Genomic DNA, 24,292 nt, shown 5'->3' with positions numbered 1-24,292 from the left:
TCAGATTTAGATAGGAGAGCTGTTAATAACTGGGCTGCAGGTCTAGAATCAGATTAAGATATACAAAATATATTGAATCTATTTTGAATTCAGGCTGTAACACAACATGTGGAATAAATCAAGGGATGTGAATCATTTCTGAAGGCACTGCTATATCTGACTGAAACGTGTCTCATCTCCAAACACACACAGTGAGTGGGAGTATACCACAGAATGACATAGAACATCTAGGCATCTCTATGGAGTATACCACAGCATGAAATAGAACATCTAGGCATCTCTATGGAGTATACCACAGAATGAAATAGAACATCTAGGCATCTCTATGGAGTATACCACAGAATGAAATAGAACATCTAGGCATCTCTATGGAGTATACCACAGCATGAAATAGAACATCTAGGCATCTCTATGGAGTATACCACAGCATGAAATAGAACATCTAGGCATCTCTATGGAGTATACCACAGCATGAAATAGAACATCTAGGCATCTCTATGGAGTATACCACAGAATGAAATAGAACATCTAGGCATCTCTATGGAGTATACCACAGAATGAAATAGAACATCTAGGCATCTCTATGGAGTATACCACAGCATGAAATAGAACATCTAGGCATCTCTATGGAGTATACCACAGAATGAAATAGAACATCTAGGCATCTCTATGGAGTATACCACAGAATGAAATAGAACATCTAGGCATCTCTATGGAGTATACCACAGAATGAAATAGAACATCTAGGCATCTCTATGGAGTATACCACAGAATGAAATAGAACATCTAGGCATCTCTATGGAGTATACCACAGCATGAAATAGAACATCTAGGCATCTCTATGGAGTATACCACAGCATGAAATAGAACATCTAGGCATCTCTATGGAGTATACCACAGCATGAAATAGAACATCTAGGCATCTCTATGGAGTATACCACAGAATGAAATAGAACATCTAGGCATCTCTATGGAGTATACCACAGAATGAAATAGAACATCTAGGCATCTCTATGGAGTATACCACAGCATGAAATAGAACATCTAGGCATCTCTATGGAGTATACCACAGAATGAAATAGAACATCTAGGCATCTCTATGGAGTATACCACAGAATGAAATAGAACATCTAGGCATCTCTATGGAGTATACCACAGAATGAAATAGAACATCTAGGCATCTCTATGGAGTATACCACAGAATGAAATAGAACATCTAGGCATCTAGGTCCTATTAATTCACTGTCGCTCTGTAGGAAAGGTTTAAAGACAGGCTAAAGAAATGACATGATTGATTGATTGATTGATTGACAGATGTATCCTACCTCTCTGCAGGACTGTCTGGATCCAAATAGCCGATGAGCGGGGGTGAGGACAGGGTCTCTGTGGCAAACACCCCGCCCTGTAGCTGGATGCCAAACCCCATGAGAGAGTCACTGACCAGAATCACCTCAGTCGTCTCAGTGTGAACAACCTGACCTGCTAGACCCAGGGTACTGCTAGCCAGAGACACTGTGGAGAGAGAGAGAGAGAGAGAGAGAGAGAGAGAGAGAGAGAGAGAGAGAGAGAGAGAGAGAGAGAGAGTGATACAGAGAGAGAGAGAGACATACAGAGAGAGAAAGGGAGATAGATACAGAGAGAGAGAGAGAGAGAGGCAGGCAGACAGGCAGGCAGAGAGAGAGAGAGACAGAGAGAGAGAGAGAGAGAGAGAGAGAGAGAGAAGCAGAGAGACAGAGAGAGACAGAGAGAGATGGAGCGAGAGAGAGAGAGAGAGAGAGAGAGAGAGAGAGAGAGAGAGAGAGGGGGAGAGAGAGAGATTAGATACAGTAAGTCCTCAATGGACAACCTAATATGAACTTGGCAGCACACACACACACACACCCTCCAGACTGACAGTGACTTTTCCTTTCCAATTAGACCAGGCATATGGAGTAGGAGTGGAGGTACACCAAGCAGAAAATTAGTCCTGCCATGAGGAAGCTTGACATTCAGCACTGACTCTCTCTCACACACACACACACACACACGCACGCGCACACACACACACACACACACACACACACACACACACACACACACACACACACACACACACACACACACACACCCTTGTCGAAGCGTTGCATTGACTAACACACATTACATCTCCATGAATCTCAGCGCTACAGCAAATAAGACTCCTCACTGGATATACAAATAAACGATCCACCAGACCGAAGCTACGTTCCCTCTCACTCTGGAGGGGCAGACACGTCAGCACACAACCACAACGAGGAACTGTTGATATATACACTCTTAGAGAAAAAGGGTTCTTAGGCTGTCCCCATAGGAGAAACCTCTTTTGGTTCCAGGTAGCTCACACCAGACTACCTACAGAGAGATATCATGACCACACCAGACTACCTACAGAGAGATATCATGACCACACCAGACTACCTACAGAGAGATAGCATGACCACACCAGACTACCTACAGAGAGATATCATGACCACACCAGACTACCTACAGAGAGATCGCATGACCACACCAGACTACCTACAGAGAGATATCATGACCACACCAGACTACCTACAGAGAGATATCATGACCACACCAGATAAGAGGTTATAAAGATATTCATAAAATGTGTGGTTCGAGACCCGAATGCCGATTGGCTGACAGCTGTGGTATATCAGACCGTGTATCAGACCGCGTTGCGTCGGGCATAAGAACAGCCCTTAGCCGAGGTATATTGGCCACACACGCCACAAACCCCAGAGGTGCCTTATTGCTAAAAATAACATCTTATCTTTGATTAATTTCAGCTCTGTGTCCTCTCAATAACAATGAGTGAGTCCCAGATGGCACCCTATTCCCTATATAGTGCACTACTTTAGACCAGAGCCCTAGTCCCTATATAGTGCACTACTTTAGTCCAGAGCCCTAGTCCCTATATAGTGCACTACTTTAGTCCAGAGCCCTATTCCCTATATAGTGCACTACTTTAGTCCAGAGCCCTATTCCTTATAGAGTGCACTACTTTAGTCCAGAGCCCTAGTCCCTATATAGTGCACTACTTTAGTCCAGAGCCCTATTCCTTATAGAGTGCACTACTTTAGACCAGAGCCCTAGTCCCTATATAGTGCACTACTTTAGACCAAGACCCTATTCCCTATATAGTGCACTACTTTAGTCCAGAGCCCTATTCCCTATATAGTACACTACTGTTGACCAAAGCCCTATTCCCTATATAGTGCACTACTTTAGACCAGAGCCCTATTCCCTATATAGTGCACTACTGTTGACCAGGGCCCTATTCCCTATATAGTGTACTACTGTTGACCAGGGCCCATAGTCCCCTGTTATTGAGAGGTAATAGGGGGCCATCTGAGATGCACTACTGTTGACCAGGGCCCATAGTCCCCTGTTATTGAGAGGTAATAGGGGGCCATCTGAGATGCACTACTGTTGACCAGGGCCCAATAGGCCTCTGTTATTGAGAGGTAATAGGGGGCCATCTGAGATGCACTACTGTTGACCAGGGCCCAATAGGCCTCTGCTATTGAGAGGTAATAGGGGGCCATCTGAGATGCACTACTGTTGACCAGGGCCCAATAGGCCTCTGTTATTGAGAGGTAATAGGGGGCCATCTGAGATGCACTACTGTTGATCAGGGCCCAATAGGCCTCTGTTATTGAGAGGTAATAGGGGGCCATCTGAGATGCATTCAAGGTCATTGTAGGAATATTTGAATAACTTTTTGAGATGATTCAGATTAAACATAATTAGGGATCACTTGATGAGGATTAATTAGCTTTTCATCCTTACAATACTTTGAGATAATTGCCCTGAGAAATTTTGTGGTTAATTATGATATAATTCAGTCATAACAGAGGGGACGGAGAAAACTGTTTCCTTTTCAGGTCGACACGTTTAATCGGACAGTCCGTGTACAGAGGTTGTAGAGCAGAGAACTTGTTCACTCAGTTGCGACCAGGTTGTAGAACAGAGGGTATTGATTAGGAGAATAAACCCTGTTGACCACTCAGTTGGGACCAGGTTGTAGAACAGAGGGTATTGATTAGGAGTATAAACCCTGTTGACCACTCAGTTGGGACCAGGTTGTAGAACAGAGGGTATTGATTAGGAGTATAAACCCTGTTGACCACTCAGTTGGGACCAGGTTGTAGAACAGAGGGTATTGATTAGGAGTATAAACCCTGTTGACCACTCAGTTGGGACCAAGTTGTAGAACAGAGGGTATTGATTAGGAGTATAAACCCTGTTGACCACTCAGTTGGGACCAGGTTGTAGAACAGAGGGTATTGATTAGGAGTATAAACCCTGTTGACCACTCAGTTGGGACCAAGTTGTAGAACAGAGGGTATTGATTAGGAGTATAAACCCTGTTGACCACTCAGTTGGGACCAGGTTGTAGAACAGAGGGTATTGATTAGGAGTATAAACCCTGTTGACCACTCAGTTGGGACCAGGTTGTAGAACAGAGGGTATTGATTAGGAGAATAAACCCTGTTGACCACTCAGTTGGGACCAGGTTATAGAACAGAGGGTATTGATTAGGAGTATAAACCCTGTTGACCACTCAGTTGGGACCAGGTTGTAGAACAGAGGGTATTGACTAGGAGTATAAACCCTGTTGACCACTCAGTTGGGACCAGGTTGTAAAACAGAGAACTTGGGTATTGACTAGGAGTATAAACCCTGTTGACCACTCAGTTGGGACCAGGTTGTAGAACAGAGGGTATTGATTAGGAGTATAAACCCTGTTAACCACTCAGTTGGGACCAGGTTGTAGAACAGAGGGTATTGATTAGGAGTATAAACCCTGTTAACCACTCAGTTGGGACCAGGTTGTAGAACAGAGGGTATTGATTAGGAGAATAAACCCTGTTGACCACTCAGTTGGGACCAGGTTGTAGAACAGAGGGTATTGACTAGGAGTATAAACCCTGTTGACCACTCAGTTGGGACCAGGTTGTAAAACAGAGAACTTGGGTATTGACTAGGAGTATAAACCCTGTTGACCACTCAGTTGGGACCAGGTTGTAAAACAGAGGGTATTGATTAGGAGTATAAACCCTGTTGACCACTCAGTTGGGACCAGGTTATAGAACAGAGGGTATTGACTAGGAGTATAAACCCTGTTGACCACTCAGTTGGGACCAGGTTGTAGAACAGAGGGTATTGATTAGGAGTATAAACCCTGTTAACCACTCAGTTGGGACCAGGTTATAGAACAGAGGGTATTGACTAGGAGTATAAACCCTGTTGACCACCCAGTTGGGACCAGGTTATAGAACAGAGGGTATTGACTAGGAGTATAAACCCTGTTGACCACTCAGTTGGGACCAGGTTGTAGAACAGAGGGTATTGATTAGGAGTATTAACCCTGTTGACCACTCAGTTGGGACCAGGTTGTAGAACAGAGGGTATTGATTAGGAGTATTAACCCTGTTGACCACTCAGTTGGGACCAGGTTGTAGAACAGAGGGTATTGACTAGGAGTATAAACCCTGTTGACCACTCAGTTGGGACCAGGTTGTAAAACAGAGGGTATTGACTAGGAGTATAAACCCTGTTGACCACTCAGTTGGGACCAGGTTGTAGAACAGAGGGTATTGATTAGGAGTATAAACCCTGTTAACCACTCAGTTGGGACCAGGTTGTAGAACAGAGGGTATTGATTAGGAGTATAAACCCTGTTGACCACTCAGTTGGGACCAGGTTGTAGAACAGAGAACTTGGGTATTGACTAGGAGTATAAACCCTGTTAACCACCCAGTTGGGAACAGAGTTAGATTGGATTAGAGATTAGAGAAACTTCACTATCCCATCAGGGGGAAATTAATTTGGTCATGTGCTTAACAAGACTCTCTCTCTCTCTCTCTCTCTCTCTCTCTCTCTCTCTTCTTTCCTCCTTGGTCTGGTGTCAACCTTTTAATTGCATCTACCAGGAGTGACCGTGCTCCCACCAGTCTCTGCTGGTCTACCAGGAGTGATCATGCTCCCACCAGTCTCTGCTGGTCTACCAGGAGTGACCATGCTCCCACCAGTCTCTGCTGGTCTACCAGGAGTGACCATGCTCCCACCAGGCTCTGCTGGTCTACCAGGAGTGACCATGCTCCCACCAGTCTCTGCTGGTCTACCAGGAGTGACCATGCTCCCACCAGTCTCTGCTGGTCTACCAGGTGTGACCATGCTCCCACCAGTCTCTGCTGGTCTACCAGGAGTGACCATGCTCCCACCAGTCTCTGCTGGTCTACCAGGAGTGACCATGCTCCCACTAGTCTCTGCTGGTCTACCAGGACTGACCATGCTCCCACCAGTCTCTGCTGGTCTACCAGGACTGACCATGCTCCCACCAGTCTCTGCTGGTCTACCAGGAGTGACCATGCTCCCACTAGTCTCTGCTGGTCTACCAGGAGTGACCATGCTCCCACCAGGCTCTGCTGGTCTACCAGGAGTGACCATGCTCCCACCAGTCTCTGCTGGTCTACCAGGTGTGACCATGCTCCCACCAGTCTCTACTGGTCTACCAGGAGTGACCATGCTCCCACCAGTCTCTGCTGGTCTACCAGGAGTGACCATGCTCCCACCAGTCTCTGCTGGTCTACCAGGTGTGACCATGCTCCCACCAGTCTCTGCTGGTCTACCAGGAGTGACCATGCTCCCACCAGTCTCTGCTGGTCTACCAGGAGTGACCATGCTCCCACCAGTCTCTGCTGGTCTACCAGGTGTGACCATGCTCCCACCAGTCTCTACTGGTCTACCAGGAGTGACCATGCTCCCACCAGTCTCTGCTGGTCTACCAGGAGTGACCATGCTCCCACCAGTCTCTGCTGGTCTACCAGGTGTGACCATGCTCCCACCAGTCTCTGCTGGTCTACCAGGAGTGACCATGCTCCCACCAGTCTCTGCTGGTCTACCAGGAGTGACCATGCTCCCACCAGTCTCTGCTGGTCTACCAGGAGTGACCATGCTCCCACCAGTCTCTGCTGGTCTACCAGGAGTGACCATGCTCCCACCAGTCTCTACTGGTCTACCAGGAGTGACCATGCTCCCACCAGTCTCTGCTGGTCTACCAGGAGTGACCATGCTCCCACCAGTCTCTGCTGGTCTACCAGGAGTGACCATGCTCCCACCAGTCTCTACTGGTCTACCAGGAGTGACCATGCTCCCACCAGTCTCTGCTGGTCTACCAGGAGTGACCATGCTCCCACCAGTCTCTGCTGGTCTACCAGGAGTGACCATGCTCCCACCAGTCTCTGCTGGTCTACCAGGAGTGACCATGCTCCCACCAGTCTCTGCTGGTCTACCAGGAGTGACCATGCTCCCACCAGGCTCTGCTGGTCTACCAGGAGTGACCATGCTCCCACCAGTCTCTGCTGGTCTACCAGGAGTGACCATGCTCCCACCAGTCTCTGCTGGTCTACCAGGAGTGACCATGCTCCCACCAGTCTCTGCTGGTCTACCAGGAGTGACCATGCTCCCACCAGTCTCTGCTGGTCTACCAGGAGTGACCATGCTCCCACCAGTCTCTGCTGGTCTACCAGGTGTGACCATGCTCCCACCAGTCTCTGCTGGTCTACCAGGAGTGACCGTGCTCCCACCAGTCTCTGCTGGTCTACCAGGAGTGACCGTGCTCCCACCAGTCTCTGCTGGTCTACCAGGAGTGACCATGCTCCCACCAGTCTCTGCTGGTCTACCAGGAGTGACCATGCTCCCACCAGGCTCTGCTGGTCTACCAGGAGTGACCATGCTCCCACCAGTCTCTGCTGGTCTACCAGGAGTGACCATGCTCCCACCAGTCTCCTCTGGTCTACCAGGTGTGACCATGCTCCCACCAGTCTCCTCTGGTCTACCAGGAGTGACCATGCTCCCACCAGTCTCCTCTGGTCTACCAGGTGTGACCATGCTCCCACCAGTCTCTGCTGGTCTACCAGGAGTGACCATGCTCCTACCAGTCTCTGCTGGTCTACCAGGAGTGACCATGCTCCCACCAGTCTCTGCTGGTCTACCAGGAGTGACCATGCTCCCACCAGTCTCCTCTGGTCTACCAGGTGTGACCATGCTCCCACCAGTCTCTGCTGGTCTACCAGGAGTGACCATGCTCCCACCAGTCTCTGCTGGTCTACCAGGAGTGACCATGCTCCCACCAGTCTCTGCTGGTCTACCAGGAGTGACCATACTCCCACCAGTCTCCTCTGGTCTACCAGGAGTGACCATGCTCCCACCAGTCTCTGCTGGTCTACCAGGAGTGACCATGCTCCCACCAGTCTCTGCTGGTCTACCAGGAGTGACCATACTCCCACCAGTCTCCTCTGGTCTACCAGGAGTGACCATGCTATTTCCATAAAGTGTCATTATTGAGACGGTAATACGTTCTGCCGTAGGGAAGAATCCTATTAAACGCAAATATGAATTTAAACATTAAAAGGACACGATTGGCTCTGAAGGTCCTTGGCGTCACGGTCCTTGGCGTCATGGCAACCCTACGCGGTTAACCCGCCTTGACGACGAGGCTGAGTCGGCGTGAGCCCCGGGCGAATTTACAAACTTCAAAGAGTCTCTTTCTTTTGTTAAATCCTTCCCCTTTTCTGTCCATTTCCTGATCCTGTTTTATATTTTAGATGAAGGGTTTTCTCCTCTCCTCCTCCTCCTCTGCTCCCCTGCTGCTCTGATAGCCAGGGATTATTTCTCCTCGTGGTGCTATCCGGGGGATACAGCCCACCTACTCGTGGTCTTGCTATAATGGCGTGTGTCTCATGGTCTTGGATGACTCATGTGTACGGCCTTGTTAGAGAGCCAGACGGGAGGCTAAGTTCCAAATGGCACCCTAATCCCTACATAGTGCACTACTTCTGACCAGAACCTTATGGGCCCTAATCCCTACGTAGTTCACTACTTCTGACCAGAACTTTATAGGCGCTAATCCCTACGTAGTGCACTACTTCTGACCAGAACCTTAAAGCCCAAATCCCTACGTAGTGCACTACTTCTGACCAGAACCTTATGGGCCCTAATCCCTACGTAGTGCACTACTTCTGACCAGAACCTTATGGGCCCTAATCCCTACGTAGTGCACTACTTCTGACCAGAACCTTATGGGCCCTAATCCCTACGTAGTGCACTACTTCTGACCAGAACCTTATGGGCCCTAATCCCTATTTAGTGCACTTTTTCTGATCAGAACCTTATGGGCCCTAATCCCTATTTAGTGCACTACTTCTGACCAGAACCTTATGGGCCCTAATCCCTATTTAGTGCACTACTGTGAATATGGTGCAGTTAGGGATGTAGCCCACTGCTTTCCTCCTTTAGGGGGAGTAAAGAAGACACTTTCACACACACACACACACACACGCAGAAGACAACCAACTGCCTGCGTGCTGGATCACTCACACGCACACACCGAGGACAACCCACTGGCTGCTTGCTGGATCACTCACACGCACATACACACACACACACAAACACACACACACACACACACACACAAGACCTGACTGGGGTTTATAATATATAAGACCTGACTGGGGTTTATAACAGAATCTAAACGACCTGACTGGGGTTTATAACAGAATCTAAACGACCTGACTGGGGTTTATAACAGAATCTAAACGACCTGACTGGGGTTTATAATATATAAGACCTGACTGGGGTTTATAACAGAATCTAAACGACCTGACTGGGGTTTATAACAGAATCTAAACGACCTGACTGGGGTTTATAACAGAATCTAAACGCCCTGACTGGGGTTTATAATATATAAGACCTGACTGGGGTTTATAATATATAAGATCTGACTGGGGTTTATAATATAATATATAAGACCTGACTGGGGTTTATAATATTTAAGATCTGACTGGGGTTTATAATATATAAGACCTGACTGGGGTTTATAATATATAAGATCTGACTGGGGTTTATAATATATAAGATCTGACTGGGGTTTATAATATATAAGACCTGACTGGGGTTTATAATATATAAGATCTGACTGGGGTTTATAATATAATATATAAGACCTGACTGGGGTTTATAATATATAAGATCTGACTGGGGTTTATTATATAAGATCTGACTGGGGTTTATAATATATAAGATCTGACTGGGGTTTATAATATAATATATAAGATCTGACTGGGGTTTATAATATATAAGATCTGACTGGGGTTTATAATATATAAGATCTGACTGGGGTTTATAATATATAAGACCTGACTGGGGTTTATAATATAATATATAAGATCTGACTGGGGTTTATAATATATAAGATCTGACTGGGGTTTATAATATATAAGACCTGACTGGGGTTTATAATATAATATATAAGATCTGACTGGGGTTTATAATATATAAGATCTGACTGGGGTTTATAATATATAAGACCTGACTGGGGTTTATAATATAATATATAAGACCTGACTGGGGTTTATAATATATAAGATCTGACTGGGGTTTATAATATATAAGATCTGACTGGGGTTTATAACATAATATATAAGATCTGACTGGGGTTTATAATATATAAGATCTGACTGGGGTTTATAATATATAAGATCTGACTGGGGTTTATAATATATAAGATCTGACTGGGGTTTATAATATATAAGATCTGACTGGGGTTTATAATATATAAGACCTGACTGGGGTTTATAATATAATATATAAGATCTGACTGGGGTTTATAATATAATATATAAGATCTGACTGGGGTTTATAATATATAAGATCTGACTGGGGTTTATAATATATAAGATCTGACTGGGGTTTATAATATATAAGACCTGACTGGGGTTTATAATATAATATATAAGATCTGACTGGGGTTTATAATATATAAGATCTGACTGGGGTTTATAATATATAAGACCTGACTGGGGTTTATAATATAATATATAAGATCTGACTGGGGTTTATAATATATAAGACCTGACTGGGGTTTATAATATAATATATAAGATCTGACTGGGGTTTATAATATATAAGATCTGACTGGGGTTTATAATATATAAGATCTGACTGGGGTTTATAATATATAAGACCTGACTGGGGTTTATAATATAATATATAAGATCTGACTGGGGTTTATAATATATAAGACCTGACTGGGGTTTATAATATATAAGATCTGACTGGGGTTTATAATATATAAGATCTGACTGGGGGTTTATAATATATAAGATCTGACTGGGGTTTATAATATAATATATAAGATCTGACTGGGGTTTATAATATATAAGACCTGACTGGGGTTTATAATATAGAAGATCTGACTGGGGTTTATAATATAATATATAAGATCTGACTGGGGTTTATAATATAATATATAAGATCTGACTGGGGTTTATAATATAATATATAAGATCTGACTGGGGTTTATAATATATAAGATCTGACTGGGGTTTATAATATATAAGACCTGACTGGGGTTTATAATATAATATTTAAGACCTGACTGGGGTTTATAATATATAAGACCTGACTGGGGTTTATAATATAGAAGATCTGACTGGGGTTTATAATATAATATATAAGACCTGACTGGGGTTTATAATATAATATATAAGACCTGACTGGGGTTTATAATATAATATTTAAGACCTGACTGGGGTTTATAATATATAAGACCTGACTGGGGTTTATAATATAATATATAAGACCTGACTGGGGTTTATAATATAATATTTAAGACCTGACTGGGGTTTATAATATTTAAGACCTGACTGGGGTTTATAATATATAAGACCTGACTGGGGTTTATAATATAATATTTAAGACCTGACTGGGGTTTATAATATATAAGATCTGACTGGGGTTTATAATATAATATTTAAGACCTGACTGGGGTTTATAATATATAAGACCTGACTGGGGTTTATAATATATAAGATCTGACTGGGGTTTATAATATATAAGATCTGACTGGGGTTTATAATATAATATATAAGATCTGACTGGGGTTTATAATATAATATATAAGATCTGACTGGGGTTTATAATATATAAGATCTGACTGGGGTTAATAATATAATATATAAGATCTGACTGGGGTTTATAATATATAAGACCTGACTGGGGTTTATAATATATAAGACCTGACTGGGGTTTATAATATATAAGACCTGACTGGGGTTTATAATATATAAGACCTGACTGGGGTTTATAATATATAAGATCTGACTGGGGTTTATAATATATAAGATCTGACTGGGGTTTATAATATAATATATAAGATCTGACTGGGGTTTATAATATAATATATAAGATCTGACTGGGGTTTATAATATATAAGATCTGACTGGGGTTAATAATATAATATATAAGACCTGACTGGGGTTTATAATATATAAGACCTGACTGGGGTTTATAATATAGAAGATCTGACTGGGGTTTATAATATAATATATAAGACCTGACTGGGGTTTATAATATAATATATAAGATCTGACTGGGGTTTATAATATAATATATCAGATCTGACTGGGGTTTATAATATATAAGATCTGACTGGGGTTTATAATATATAAGACCTGACTGGGGTTTATAATATATAAGATCTGACTGGGTTTATAATATATAAGACCTGACTGGGGTTTATAATATAATATATAAGATCTGACTGGGGTTTATAATATATAAGACCTGACTGGGGTTTATAATATATAAGATCTGACTGGGGTTTATAATATATAAGACCTGACTGGGGTTTATAATATATAAGATCTGACTGGGGTTTATAATATATAAGATCTGACTGGGGTTTATAATATATAAGATCTGACTGGGGTTTATAATATATAATATCTGACTGGGGTTTATAATATATAAGACCTGACTGGGGTTTATTATATATAAGACCTGACTGGGGTTTATAATATATAAGATCTGACTGGGGTTTATAATATATAAGACCTGACTGGGGTTTATAATATATAAGATCTGACTGGGGTTTATAATATATAAGATCTGACTGGGGTTTATAATATAATATATAAGACCTGACTGGGGTTTATAATATATAAGACCTGACTGGGGTTTATAATATATAAGACCTGACTGGGGTTTATAATATATAAGATCTGACTGGGGTTTATAATATATAAGATCTGACTGGGGTTTATAATATAATATATAAGACCTGACTGGGGTTTATAATATATAAGACCTGACTGGGGTTTATAATATATAAGACCTGACTGGGGTTTATAATATATAAGATCTGACTGGAGTTTATAATATATAAGATCTGACTGGGGTTTATAATATAATACATAAGACCTGACTGGGGTTTATAATATATAAGATCTGACTGGGGTTTATAATATATAAGATCTGACTGGGGTTTATAATATATAAGATCTGACTGGGGTTTATAATATATAAGACCTGACTGGGGTTTATAATATATAAGACCTGACTGGGGTTTATAATATATAAGATCTGACTGGGGTTTATAATATATAAGACCTGACTGGGGTTTATAATATAATATATAAGATCTGACTGGGGTTTATAATATATAAGACCTGACTGGGGTTTATAATATAATATATAAGATCTGACTGGGGTTTATAATATATAAGATCTGACTGGGGTTTATAATATATAAGACCTGACTGGGGTTTATAATATAATATATAAGATCTGACTGGGGTTTATAATATATAAGACCTGACTGGGGTTTATAATATAATATATAAGATCTGACTGGGGTTTATAATATATAAGATCTGACTGGGGTTTATAATATATAAGATCTGACTGGGGTTTATAATATATAAGACCTGACTGGGGTTTATAATATAATATATAAGATCTGACTGGGGTTTATAATATATAAGACCTGACTGGGGTTTATAATATATAAGATCTGACTGGGGTTTATAATATATAAGATCTGACTGGGGGTTTATAATATATAAGATCTGACTGGGGTTTATAATATAATATATAAGATCTGACTGGGGTTTATAATATATAAGACCTGACTGGGGTTTATAATATAGAAGATCTGACTGGGGTTTATAATATAATATATAAGATCTGACTGGGGTTTATAATATAATATATAAGATCTGACTGGGGTTTATAATATAATATATAAGATCTGACTGGGGTTTATAATATATAAGATCTGACTGGGGTTTATAATATATAAGACCTGACTGGGGTTTATAATATAATATTTAAGACCTGACTGGGGTTTATAATATATAAGACCTGACTGGGGTTTATAATATAGAAGATCTGACTGGGGTTTATAATATAATATATAAGACCTGACTGGGGTTTATAATATAATATATAAGACCTGACTGGGGTTTATAATATAATATTTAAGACCTGACTGGGGTTTATAATATATAAGACCTGACTGGGGTTTATAATATAATATATAAGACCTGACTGGGGTTTATAATATAATATTTAAGACCTGACTGGGGTTTATAATATTTAAGACCTGACTGGGGTTTATAATATATAAGACCTGACTGGGGTTTATAATATAATATTTAAGACCTGACTGGGGTTTATAATATATAAGATCTGACTGGGGTTTATAATATAATATTTAAGACCTGACTGGGGTTTATAATATATAAGACCTGACTGGGGTTTATAATATATAAGATCTGACTGGGGTTTATAATATATAAGATCTGACTGGGGTTTATAATATAATATATAAGATCTGACTGGGGTTTATAATATAATATATAAGATCTGACTGGGGTTTATAATATATAAGATCTGACTGGGGTTTATAATATATAAGACCTGACTGGGGTTTATAATATATAAGATCTGACTGGGGTTTATAATATATAAGATCTGACTGGGGTTTATAATATAATATATAAGATCTGACTGGGGTTTATAATATAATATATAAGATCTGACTGGGGTTTATAATATATAAGACCTGACTGGGGTTTATAATATATAAGACCTGACTGGGGTTTATAATATATAAGACCTGACTGGGGTTTATAATATATAAGACCTGACTGGGGTTTATAATATATAAGATCTGACTGGGGTTTATAATATATAAGATCTGACTGGGGTTTATAATATAATATATAAGATCTGACTGGGGTTTATAATATAATATATAAGATCTGACTGGGGTTTATAATATATAAGATCTGACTGGGGTTAATAATATAATATATAAGACCTGACTGGGGTTTATAATATATAAGACCTGACTGGGGTTTATAATATAGAAGATCTGACTGGGGTTTATAATATAATATATAAGACCTGACTGGGGTTTATAATATAATATATAAGATCTGACTGGGGTTTATAATATAATATATCAGATCTGACTGGGGTTTATAATATATAAGATCTGACTGGGGTTTATAATATATAAGACCTGACTGGGGTTTATAATATATAAGATCTGACTGGGTTTATAATATATAAGACCTGACTGGGGTTTATAATATAATATATAAGATCTGACTGGGGTTTATAATATATAAGACCTGACTGGGGTTTATAATATATAAGATCTGACTGGGGTTTATAATATATAAGACCTGACTGGGGTTTATAATATATAAGATCTGACTGGGGTTTATAATATATAAGATCTGACTGGGGTTTATAATATATAAGATCTGACTGGGGTTTATAATATATAATATCTGACTGGGGTTTATAATATATAAGACCTGACTGGGGTTTATTATATATAAGACCTGACTGGGGTTTATAATATACAAGATCTGACTGGGGTTTATAATATATAAGACCTGACTGGGGTTTATAATATATAAGATCTGACTGGGGTTTATAATATATAAGATCTGACTGGGGTTTATAATATAATATATAAGACCTGACTGGGGTTTATAATATATAAGACCTGACTGGGGTTTATAATATATAAGACCTGACTGGGGTTTATAATATATAAGATCTGACTGGGGTTTATAATATATAAGATCTGACTGGGGTTTATAATATAATATATAAGACCTGACTGGGGTTTATAATATATAAGACCTGACTGGGGTTTATAATATATAAGACCTGACTGGGGTTTATAATATATAAGATCTGACTGGAGTTTATAATATATAAGATCTGACTGGGGTTTATAATATAATACATAAGACCTGACTGGGGTTTATAATATATAAGATCTGACTGGGGTTTATAATATATAAGATCTGACTGGGGTTTATAATATATAAGATCTGACTGGGGTTTATAATATATAAGACCTGACTGGGGTTTATAATATATAAGACCTGACTGGGGTTTATAATATATAAGATCTGACTGGGGTTTATAATATATAAGACCTGACTGGGGTTTATAATATAATATATAAGATCTGACTGGGGTTTATAATATATAAGACCTGACTGGGGTTTATAATATAATATATAAGATCTGACTGGGGTTTATAATATATAAGATCTGACTGGGGTTTATAATATATAAGACCTGACTGGGGTTTATAATATAATATATAAGATCTGACTGGGGTTTATAATATATAAGACCTGACTGGGGTTTATAATATAATATATAAGATCTGACTGGGGTTTATAATATATAAGACCTGACTGGGGTTTATAATATATAAGACCTGACTGGGGTTTATAATATAATATATAAGACCTGACTGGGGTTTATAATATATAAGATCTGACTGGGGTTTATAATATAATATATAAGATCTGACTGGGGTTTATAATATATAAGATCTGACTGGGGTTTATAATATAATATATAAGACCTGACTGGGGTTTATAATATAATATATAAGATCTGACTGGGGTTTATAATATATAAGATCTGACTGGGGTTTATAATATATAAGATCTGACTGGGGTTTATAATATATAAGATCTGACTGGGGTTTATAATATAATATATAAGATCTGACTGGGGTTTATAATATATAAGATCTGACTGGGGTTTATAATATAGAAGATCTGACTGGGGTTTATAATATAATATATAAGATCTGACTGGGGTTTATAATATATAAGATCTGACTGGGGTTTATAATATATACGACCTGACTGGGGTTTATAATATATAAGACCTGACTGGGGTTTATAATATAATATATAAGACCTGACTGGGGTTTATAATATATACGACCTGACTGGGGTTTATAATATATACGACCTGACTGGGGTTTATAATATATAAGACCTGACTGGGGTTTATAATATAATATATAAGATCTGACTGGGGTTTATAATATATAAGACCTGACTGGGGTTTATAATATATAAGACCTGACTGGGGTTTATAATATAATATATAAGATCTGACTGGGGTTTATAATATATACGACCTGACTGGGGTTTATAATATATAATACCTGACTGGGGTTTATAATATATAAGATCTGACTGGGGTTTATAATATATACGACCTGACTGGGGTTTATAATATATAAGACCTGACTGGGGTTTATAATATAATATATAAGATCTGACTGGGGTTTATAATATATAAGATCTGACTGGGGTTTATAATATATAAGATCTGACTGGGGTTTATAATATATAAGATCTGACTGGGGTTTATAATATAATATATCAGATCTGACTGGGGTTTATAATATATAAGATCTGACTGGGGTTTATAATATATAAGATCTGACTGGGGTTTATAATATAATATATAAGACCTGACTGGGGTTTATAATATATAAGATCTGACTGGGGTTTATAATATATAAGATCTGACTGGGGTTTATAATATAATATATAAGATCTGACTGGGGTTTATAATATAATATATAAGATCTGACTGGGGTTTATAATATATACGACCTGACTGGGGTTTATAATATATAAGACCTGACTGGGGTTTATAATATAATATATAAGATCTGACTGGGGTTTATAATATAATATATAAGATCTGACTGGGGTTTATAATATATAAGATCTGACTGGGGTTTATAATATATAAGATCTGACTGGGGTTTATAATATATAAGATCTGACTGGGGTTTATAATATATAAGATCTGACTGGGGTTTATAATATATAAGATCTGACTGGGGTTTATAATATAATATATAAGATCTGACTGGGGTTTATAATATAATATATAAGATCTGACTGGGGTTTATAATATATAAGATCTGACTGGGGTTTATAATATATAAGATCTGACTGGGGTTTATAATATATAAGATCTGACTGGGGTTTATAATATATAAGATCTGACTGGGGTTTATAATATAATATATAAGATCTGACTGGGGTTTATAATATAATATATAAGATCTGACTGGGGTTTATAATATATAAGATCTGACTGGGGTTTATAATATATACGACCTGACTGGGGTTTATAATATAATATATAAGATCTGACTGGGGTTTATAATATAATATATAAGATCTGACTGGGGTTTATAATATATAAGATCTGACTGGGGTTTATAATATATAAGATCTGACTGGGGTTTATAATATAATATATAAGATCTGACTGGGGTTTATAATATATAAGACCTGACTGGGGTTTATAATATAATATATAAGATCTGACTGGGGTTTATAATATATAAGATCTGACTGGGGTTTATAATATAATATATAAGATCTGACTGGGGTTTATAATATATAAGATCTGACTGGGGTTTATAATATATAAGACCTGACTGGGGTTTATAATATAATATATAAGACCTGACTGGGGTTTATAATATAATATATAAGATCTGACTGGGGTTTATAATATATAAGATCTGACTGGGGTTTATAATATATAAGATCTGACTGGGGTTTATAATATAATATATAAGATCTGACTGGGGTTTATAATATATAAGACCTGACTGGGGTTTATAATATAATATATAAGATCTGACTGGGGTTTATAATATATAAGATCTGACTGGGGTTTATAATATAATATATAAGATCTGACTGGGGTTTATAATATATAAGATCTGACTGGGGTTTATAATATAATATATAAGATCTGACTGGGGTTTATAATATATAAGATCTGACTGGGGTTTATAATATAATATATAAGACCTGACTGGGGTTTATAATATAATATATAAGATCTGACTGGGGTTTATAATATATAAGATCTGACTGGGGTTTATAATATAATATATAAGATCTGACTGGGGTTTATAATATATAAGATCTGACTGGGGTTTATAATATAATATATAAGACCTGACTGGGGTTTATAATATAATATATAAGATCTGACTGGGGTTTATAATATATAAGATCTGACTGGGGTTTATAATATATAAGATCTGACTGGGGTTTATAATATATAAGATCTGACTGGGGTTTATAATATAATATATAAGATCTGACTGGGGTTTATAATATATAAGATCTGACTGGGGTTTATAATATAGAAGATCTGACTGGGGTTTATAATATAATATATAAGATCTGACTGGGGTTTATAATATATAAGATCTGACTGGGGTTTATAATATATACGACCTGACTGGGGTTTATAATATATAAGACCTGACTGGGGTTTATAATATAATATATAAGACCTGACTGGGGTTTATAATATATACGACCTGACTGGGGTTTATAATATATACGACCTGACTGGGGTTTATAATATATAAGACCTGACTGGGGTTTATAATATAATATATAAGATCTGACTGGGGTTTATAATATATAAGACCTGACTGGGGTTTATAATATATAAGACCTGACTGGGGTTTATAATATAATATATAAGATCTGACTGGGGTTTATAATATATACGACCTGACTGGGGTTTATAATATATAAGACCTGACTGGGGTTTATAATATATAAGATCTGACTGGGGTTTATAATATATACGACCTGACTGGGGTTTATAATATATAAGACCTGACTGGGGTTTATAATATAATATATAAGATCTGACTGGGGTTTATAATATATAAGATCTGACTGGGGTTTATAATATATAAGATCTGACTGGGGTTTATAATATATAAGATCTGACTGGGGTTTATAATATAATATATCAGATCTGACTGGGGTTTATAATATATAAGATCTGACTGGGGTTTATAATATATAAGATCTGACTGGGGTTTATAATATAATATATAAGACCTGACTGGGGTTTATAATATATAAGATCTGACTGGGGTTTATAATATATAAGATCTGACTGGGGTTTATAATATAATATATAAGATCTGACTGGGGTTTATAATATAATATATAAGATCTGACTGGGGTTTATAATATATACGACCTGACTGGGGTTTATAATATATAAGACCTGACTGGGGTTTATAATATAATATATAAGATCTGACTGGGGTTTATAATATAATATATAAGATCTGACTGGGGTTTATAATATATAAGATCTGACTGGGGTTTATAATATATAAGATCTGACTGGGGTTTATAATATATAAGATCTGACTGGGGTTTATAATATATAAGATCTGACTGGGGTTTATAATATAATATATAAGATCTGACTGGGGTTTATAATATAATATATAAGATCTGACTGGGGTTTATAATATATAAGATCTGACTGGGGTTTATAATATATAAGATCTGACTGGGGTTTATAATATATAAGATCTGACTGGGGTTTATAATATATAAGATCTGACTGGGGTTTATAATATAATATATAAGATCTGACTGGGGTTTATAATATAATATATAAGATCTGACTGGGGTTTATAATATATAAGATCTGACTGGGGTTTATAATATATACGACCTGACTGGGGTTTATAATATAATATATAAGATCTGACTGGGGTTTATAATATAATATATAAGATCTGACTGGGGTTTATAATATATAAGATCTGACTGGGGTTTATAATATATAAGATCTGACTGGGGTTTATAATATAATATATAAGATCTGACTGGGGTTTATAATATATAAGACCTGACTGGGGTTTATAATATAATATATAAGATCTGACTGGGGTTTATAATATATAAGATCTGACTGGGGTTTATAATATAATATATAAGATCTGACTGGGGTTTATAATATATAAGATCTGACTGGGGTTTATAATATATAAGACCTGACTGGGGTTTATAATATAATATATAAGACCTGACTGGGGTTTATAATATAATATATAAGATCTGACTGGGGTTTATAATATATAAGATCTGACTGGGGTTTATAATATATAAGATCTGACTGGGGTTTATAATATAATATATAAGATCTGACTGGGGTTTATAATATATAAGACCTGACTGGGGTTTATAATATAATATATAAGATCTGACTGGGGTTTATAATATATAAGATCTGACTGGGGTTTATAATATAATATATAAGATCTGACTGGGGTTTATAATATATAAGATCTGACTGGGGTTTATAATATATAAGATCTGACTGGGGTTTATAATATATAAGATCTGACTGGGGTTTATAATATATAAGATCTGACTGGGGTTTATAATATAATATATAAGATCTGACTGGGGTTTATAATATATAAGATCTGACTGGGGTTTATAATATATACGACCTGACTGGGGTTTATAATATAATATATAAGATCTGACTGGGGTTTATAATATAATATATAAGATCTGACTGGGGTTTATAATATATAAGATCTGACTGGGGTTTATAATATATAAGATCTGACTGGGGTTTATAATATAATATATAAGATCTGACTGGGGTTTATAATATATAAGACCTGACTGGGGTTTATAATATAATATATAAGATCTGACTGGGGTTTATAATATATAAGATCTGACTGGGGTTTATAATATAATATATAAGATCTGACTGGGGTTTATAATATATAAGATCTGACTGGGGTTTATAATATATAAGACCTGACTGGGGTTTATAATATAATATATAAGACCTGACTGGGGTTTATAATATAATATATAAGATCTGACTGGGGTTTATAATATATAAGATCTGACTGGGGTTTATAATATATAAGATCTGACTGGGGTTTATAATATAATATATAAGATCTGACTGGGGTTTATAATATATAAGACCTGACTGGGGTTTATAATATAATATATAAGATCTGACTGGGGTTTATAATATATAAGATCTGACTGGGATTTATAATATAATATATAAGATCTGACTGGGGTTTATAATATATAAGATCTGACTGGGGTTTATAATATATAAGATCTGACTGGGGTTTATAATATATAAGATCTGACTGGGGTTTATAATATATAAGATCTGACTGGGGTTTATAATATAATATATAAGACCTGACTGGGGTTTATAATATAATATATAAGATCTGACTGGGGTTTATAATATATAAGATCTGACTGGGGTTTATAATATATAAGATCTGACTGGGGTTTATAATATATAAGACCTGACTGGGGTTTATAATATATAAGATCTGACTGGGGTTTATAATATAATATATAAGATCTGACTGGGGTTTATAATATATAAGATCTGACTGGGGTTTATAATATAATATATAAGATCTGACTGGGGTTTATAATATATAAGATCTGACTGGGGTTTATAATATAATATATAAGACCTGACTGGGGTTTATAATATATAAGATCTGACTGGGGTTTATAATATATAAGACCTGACTGGGGTTTATAATATAATATATAAGATCTGACTGGGGTTTATAATATAGAAGATCTGACTGGGGTTTATAATATATAAGATCTGACTGGGGTTTATAATATATAAGATCTGAATGGGGTTTATAATATAATATATAAGATCTGACTGGGGTTTATAATATAATATATAAGATCTGACTGGGGTTTATAATATATAAGATCTGACTGGGGTTTATAATATAATATATAAGATCTGACTGGGGTTTATAATATAGAAGACCTGACTGGGGTTTATAATATAGAAGATCTGACTGGGGTTTATAATATAATATATAAGACCTGACTGGGGTTTATAATATAGAAGACCTGACTGGGGTTTATAATATATAAGATCTGACTGGGGTTTATAATATATAAGATCTGACTGGGGTTTATAATATATAAGATCTGAATGGGGTTTATAATATAATATATAAGATCTGACTGGGGTTTATAATATATAAGATCTGACTGGGGTTTATAATATATAAGATCTGACTGGGGTTTATAATATATAAGACCTGACTGGGGTTTATAATATAATATATAAGATCTGACTGGGGTTTATAATATAGAAGACCTGACTGGGGTTTATAATATATAAGATCTGACTAGGGTTTATAATATATAAGATCTGACTGGGGTTTATAATATATAAGATCTGAATGGGGTTTATAATATAATATATAAGATCTGACTGGGGTTTATAATATAGAAGATCTGACTGGGGTTTATAATATAATATAGAAGACCTGACTGGGGTTTATAATATATAAGATCTGACTGGGGTTTATAATATATACGACCTGACTGGGGTTTATAATATATAAGATCTGACTGGGGTTTATAATATAATATAGAAGACCTGACTGGGGTTTATAATATATAAGATCTGACTGGGGTTTATAATATAATATATAAGATCTGACTGGGGTTTATAATATATAAGATCTGACTGGGGTTTATAATATAATATATAAGATCTGACTGGGGTTTATAATATAGAAGACCTGACTGGGGTTTATAATATAGAAGATCTGACTGGGGTTTATAATATAATATATAAGACCTGACTGGGGTTTATAATATAGAAGACCTGACTGGGGTTTATAATATAATATATAAGACCTGACTGGGGTTTATAATATATAAGATCTGACTGGGGTTTATAATATAATATATAAGACCTGACTGGGGTTTATAATATATAAGATCTGACTGGGGTTTATAATATATAAGACCTGACTGGGGTTTATAATATAATATATAAGATCTGACTGGGGTTTATAATATAGAAGATCTGACTGGGGTTTATAATATATAAGATCTGACTGGGGTTTATAATATATAAGATCTGAATGGGGTTTATAATATAATATATAAGATCTGACTGGGGTTTATAATATAATATATAAGATCTGACTGGGGTTTATAATATATAAGATCTGACTGGGGTTTATAATATAATATATAAGATCTGACTGGGGTTTATAATATAGAAGACCTGACTGGGGTTTATAATATAGAAGATCTGACTGGGGTTTATAATATAATATATAAGACCTGACTGGGGTTTATAATATAGAAGACCTGACTGGGGTTTATAATATATAAGATCTGACTGGGGTTTATAATATATAAGATCTGACTGGGGTTTATAATATATAAGATCT

At 36.9% G+C, this 24,292-nt stretch overlaps 1 protein-coding gene across 12 annotated transcripts in view; it reads right to left on the bottom strand.

Moving 5' to 3' along the window:
• The window catches only part of LOC118938861 (glutamate receptor-interacting protein 1-like), a 738,669-nt gene that overhangs the window by 68,176 nt on the left and 646,201 nt on the right, over nucleotides 1–24,292 (bottom strand). For all 12 annotated transcript variants that reach the window (XM_036945416.1, XM_036945417.1, XM_036945409.1 and 9 more), the window contains one exon: nucleotides 1,326–1,512. In XM_036945416.1, coding sequence (XP_036801311.1) covers nucleotides 1,326–1,512 — 187 coding nt within the window. The remainder of the gene's footprint in view (nucleotides 1–1,325; nucleotides 1,513–24,292) is intronic.

The sequence above is a fragment of the Oncorhynchus mykiss genome, chromosome 15 (genome assembly GCF_013265735.2).
Source record: "Oncorhynchus mykiss isolate Arlee chromosome 15, USDA_OmykA_1.1, whole genome shotgun sequence".
Lineage (NCBI taxonomy): Eukaryota > Metazoa > Chordata > Actinopteri > Salmoniformes > Salmonidae > Oncorhynchus > Oncorhynchus mykiss.
Note: the sequence above shows the minus strand (reverse complement) of the source record. Positions and strands in the feature narration are given on the sequence as shown.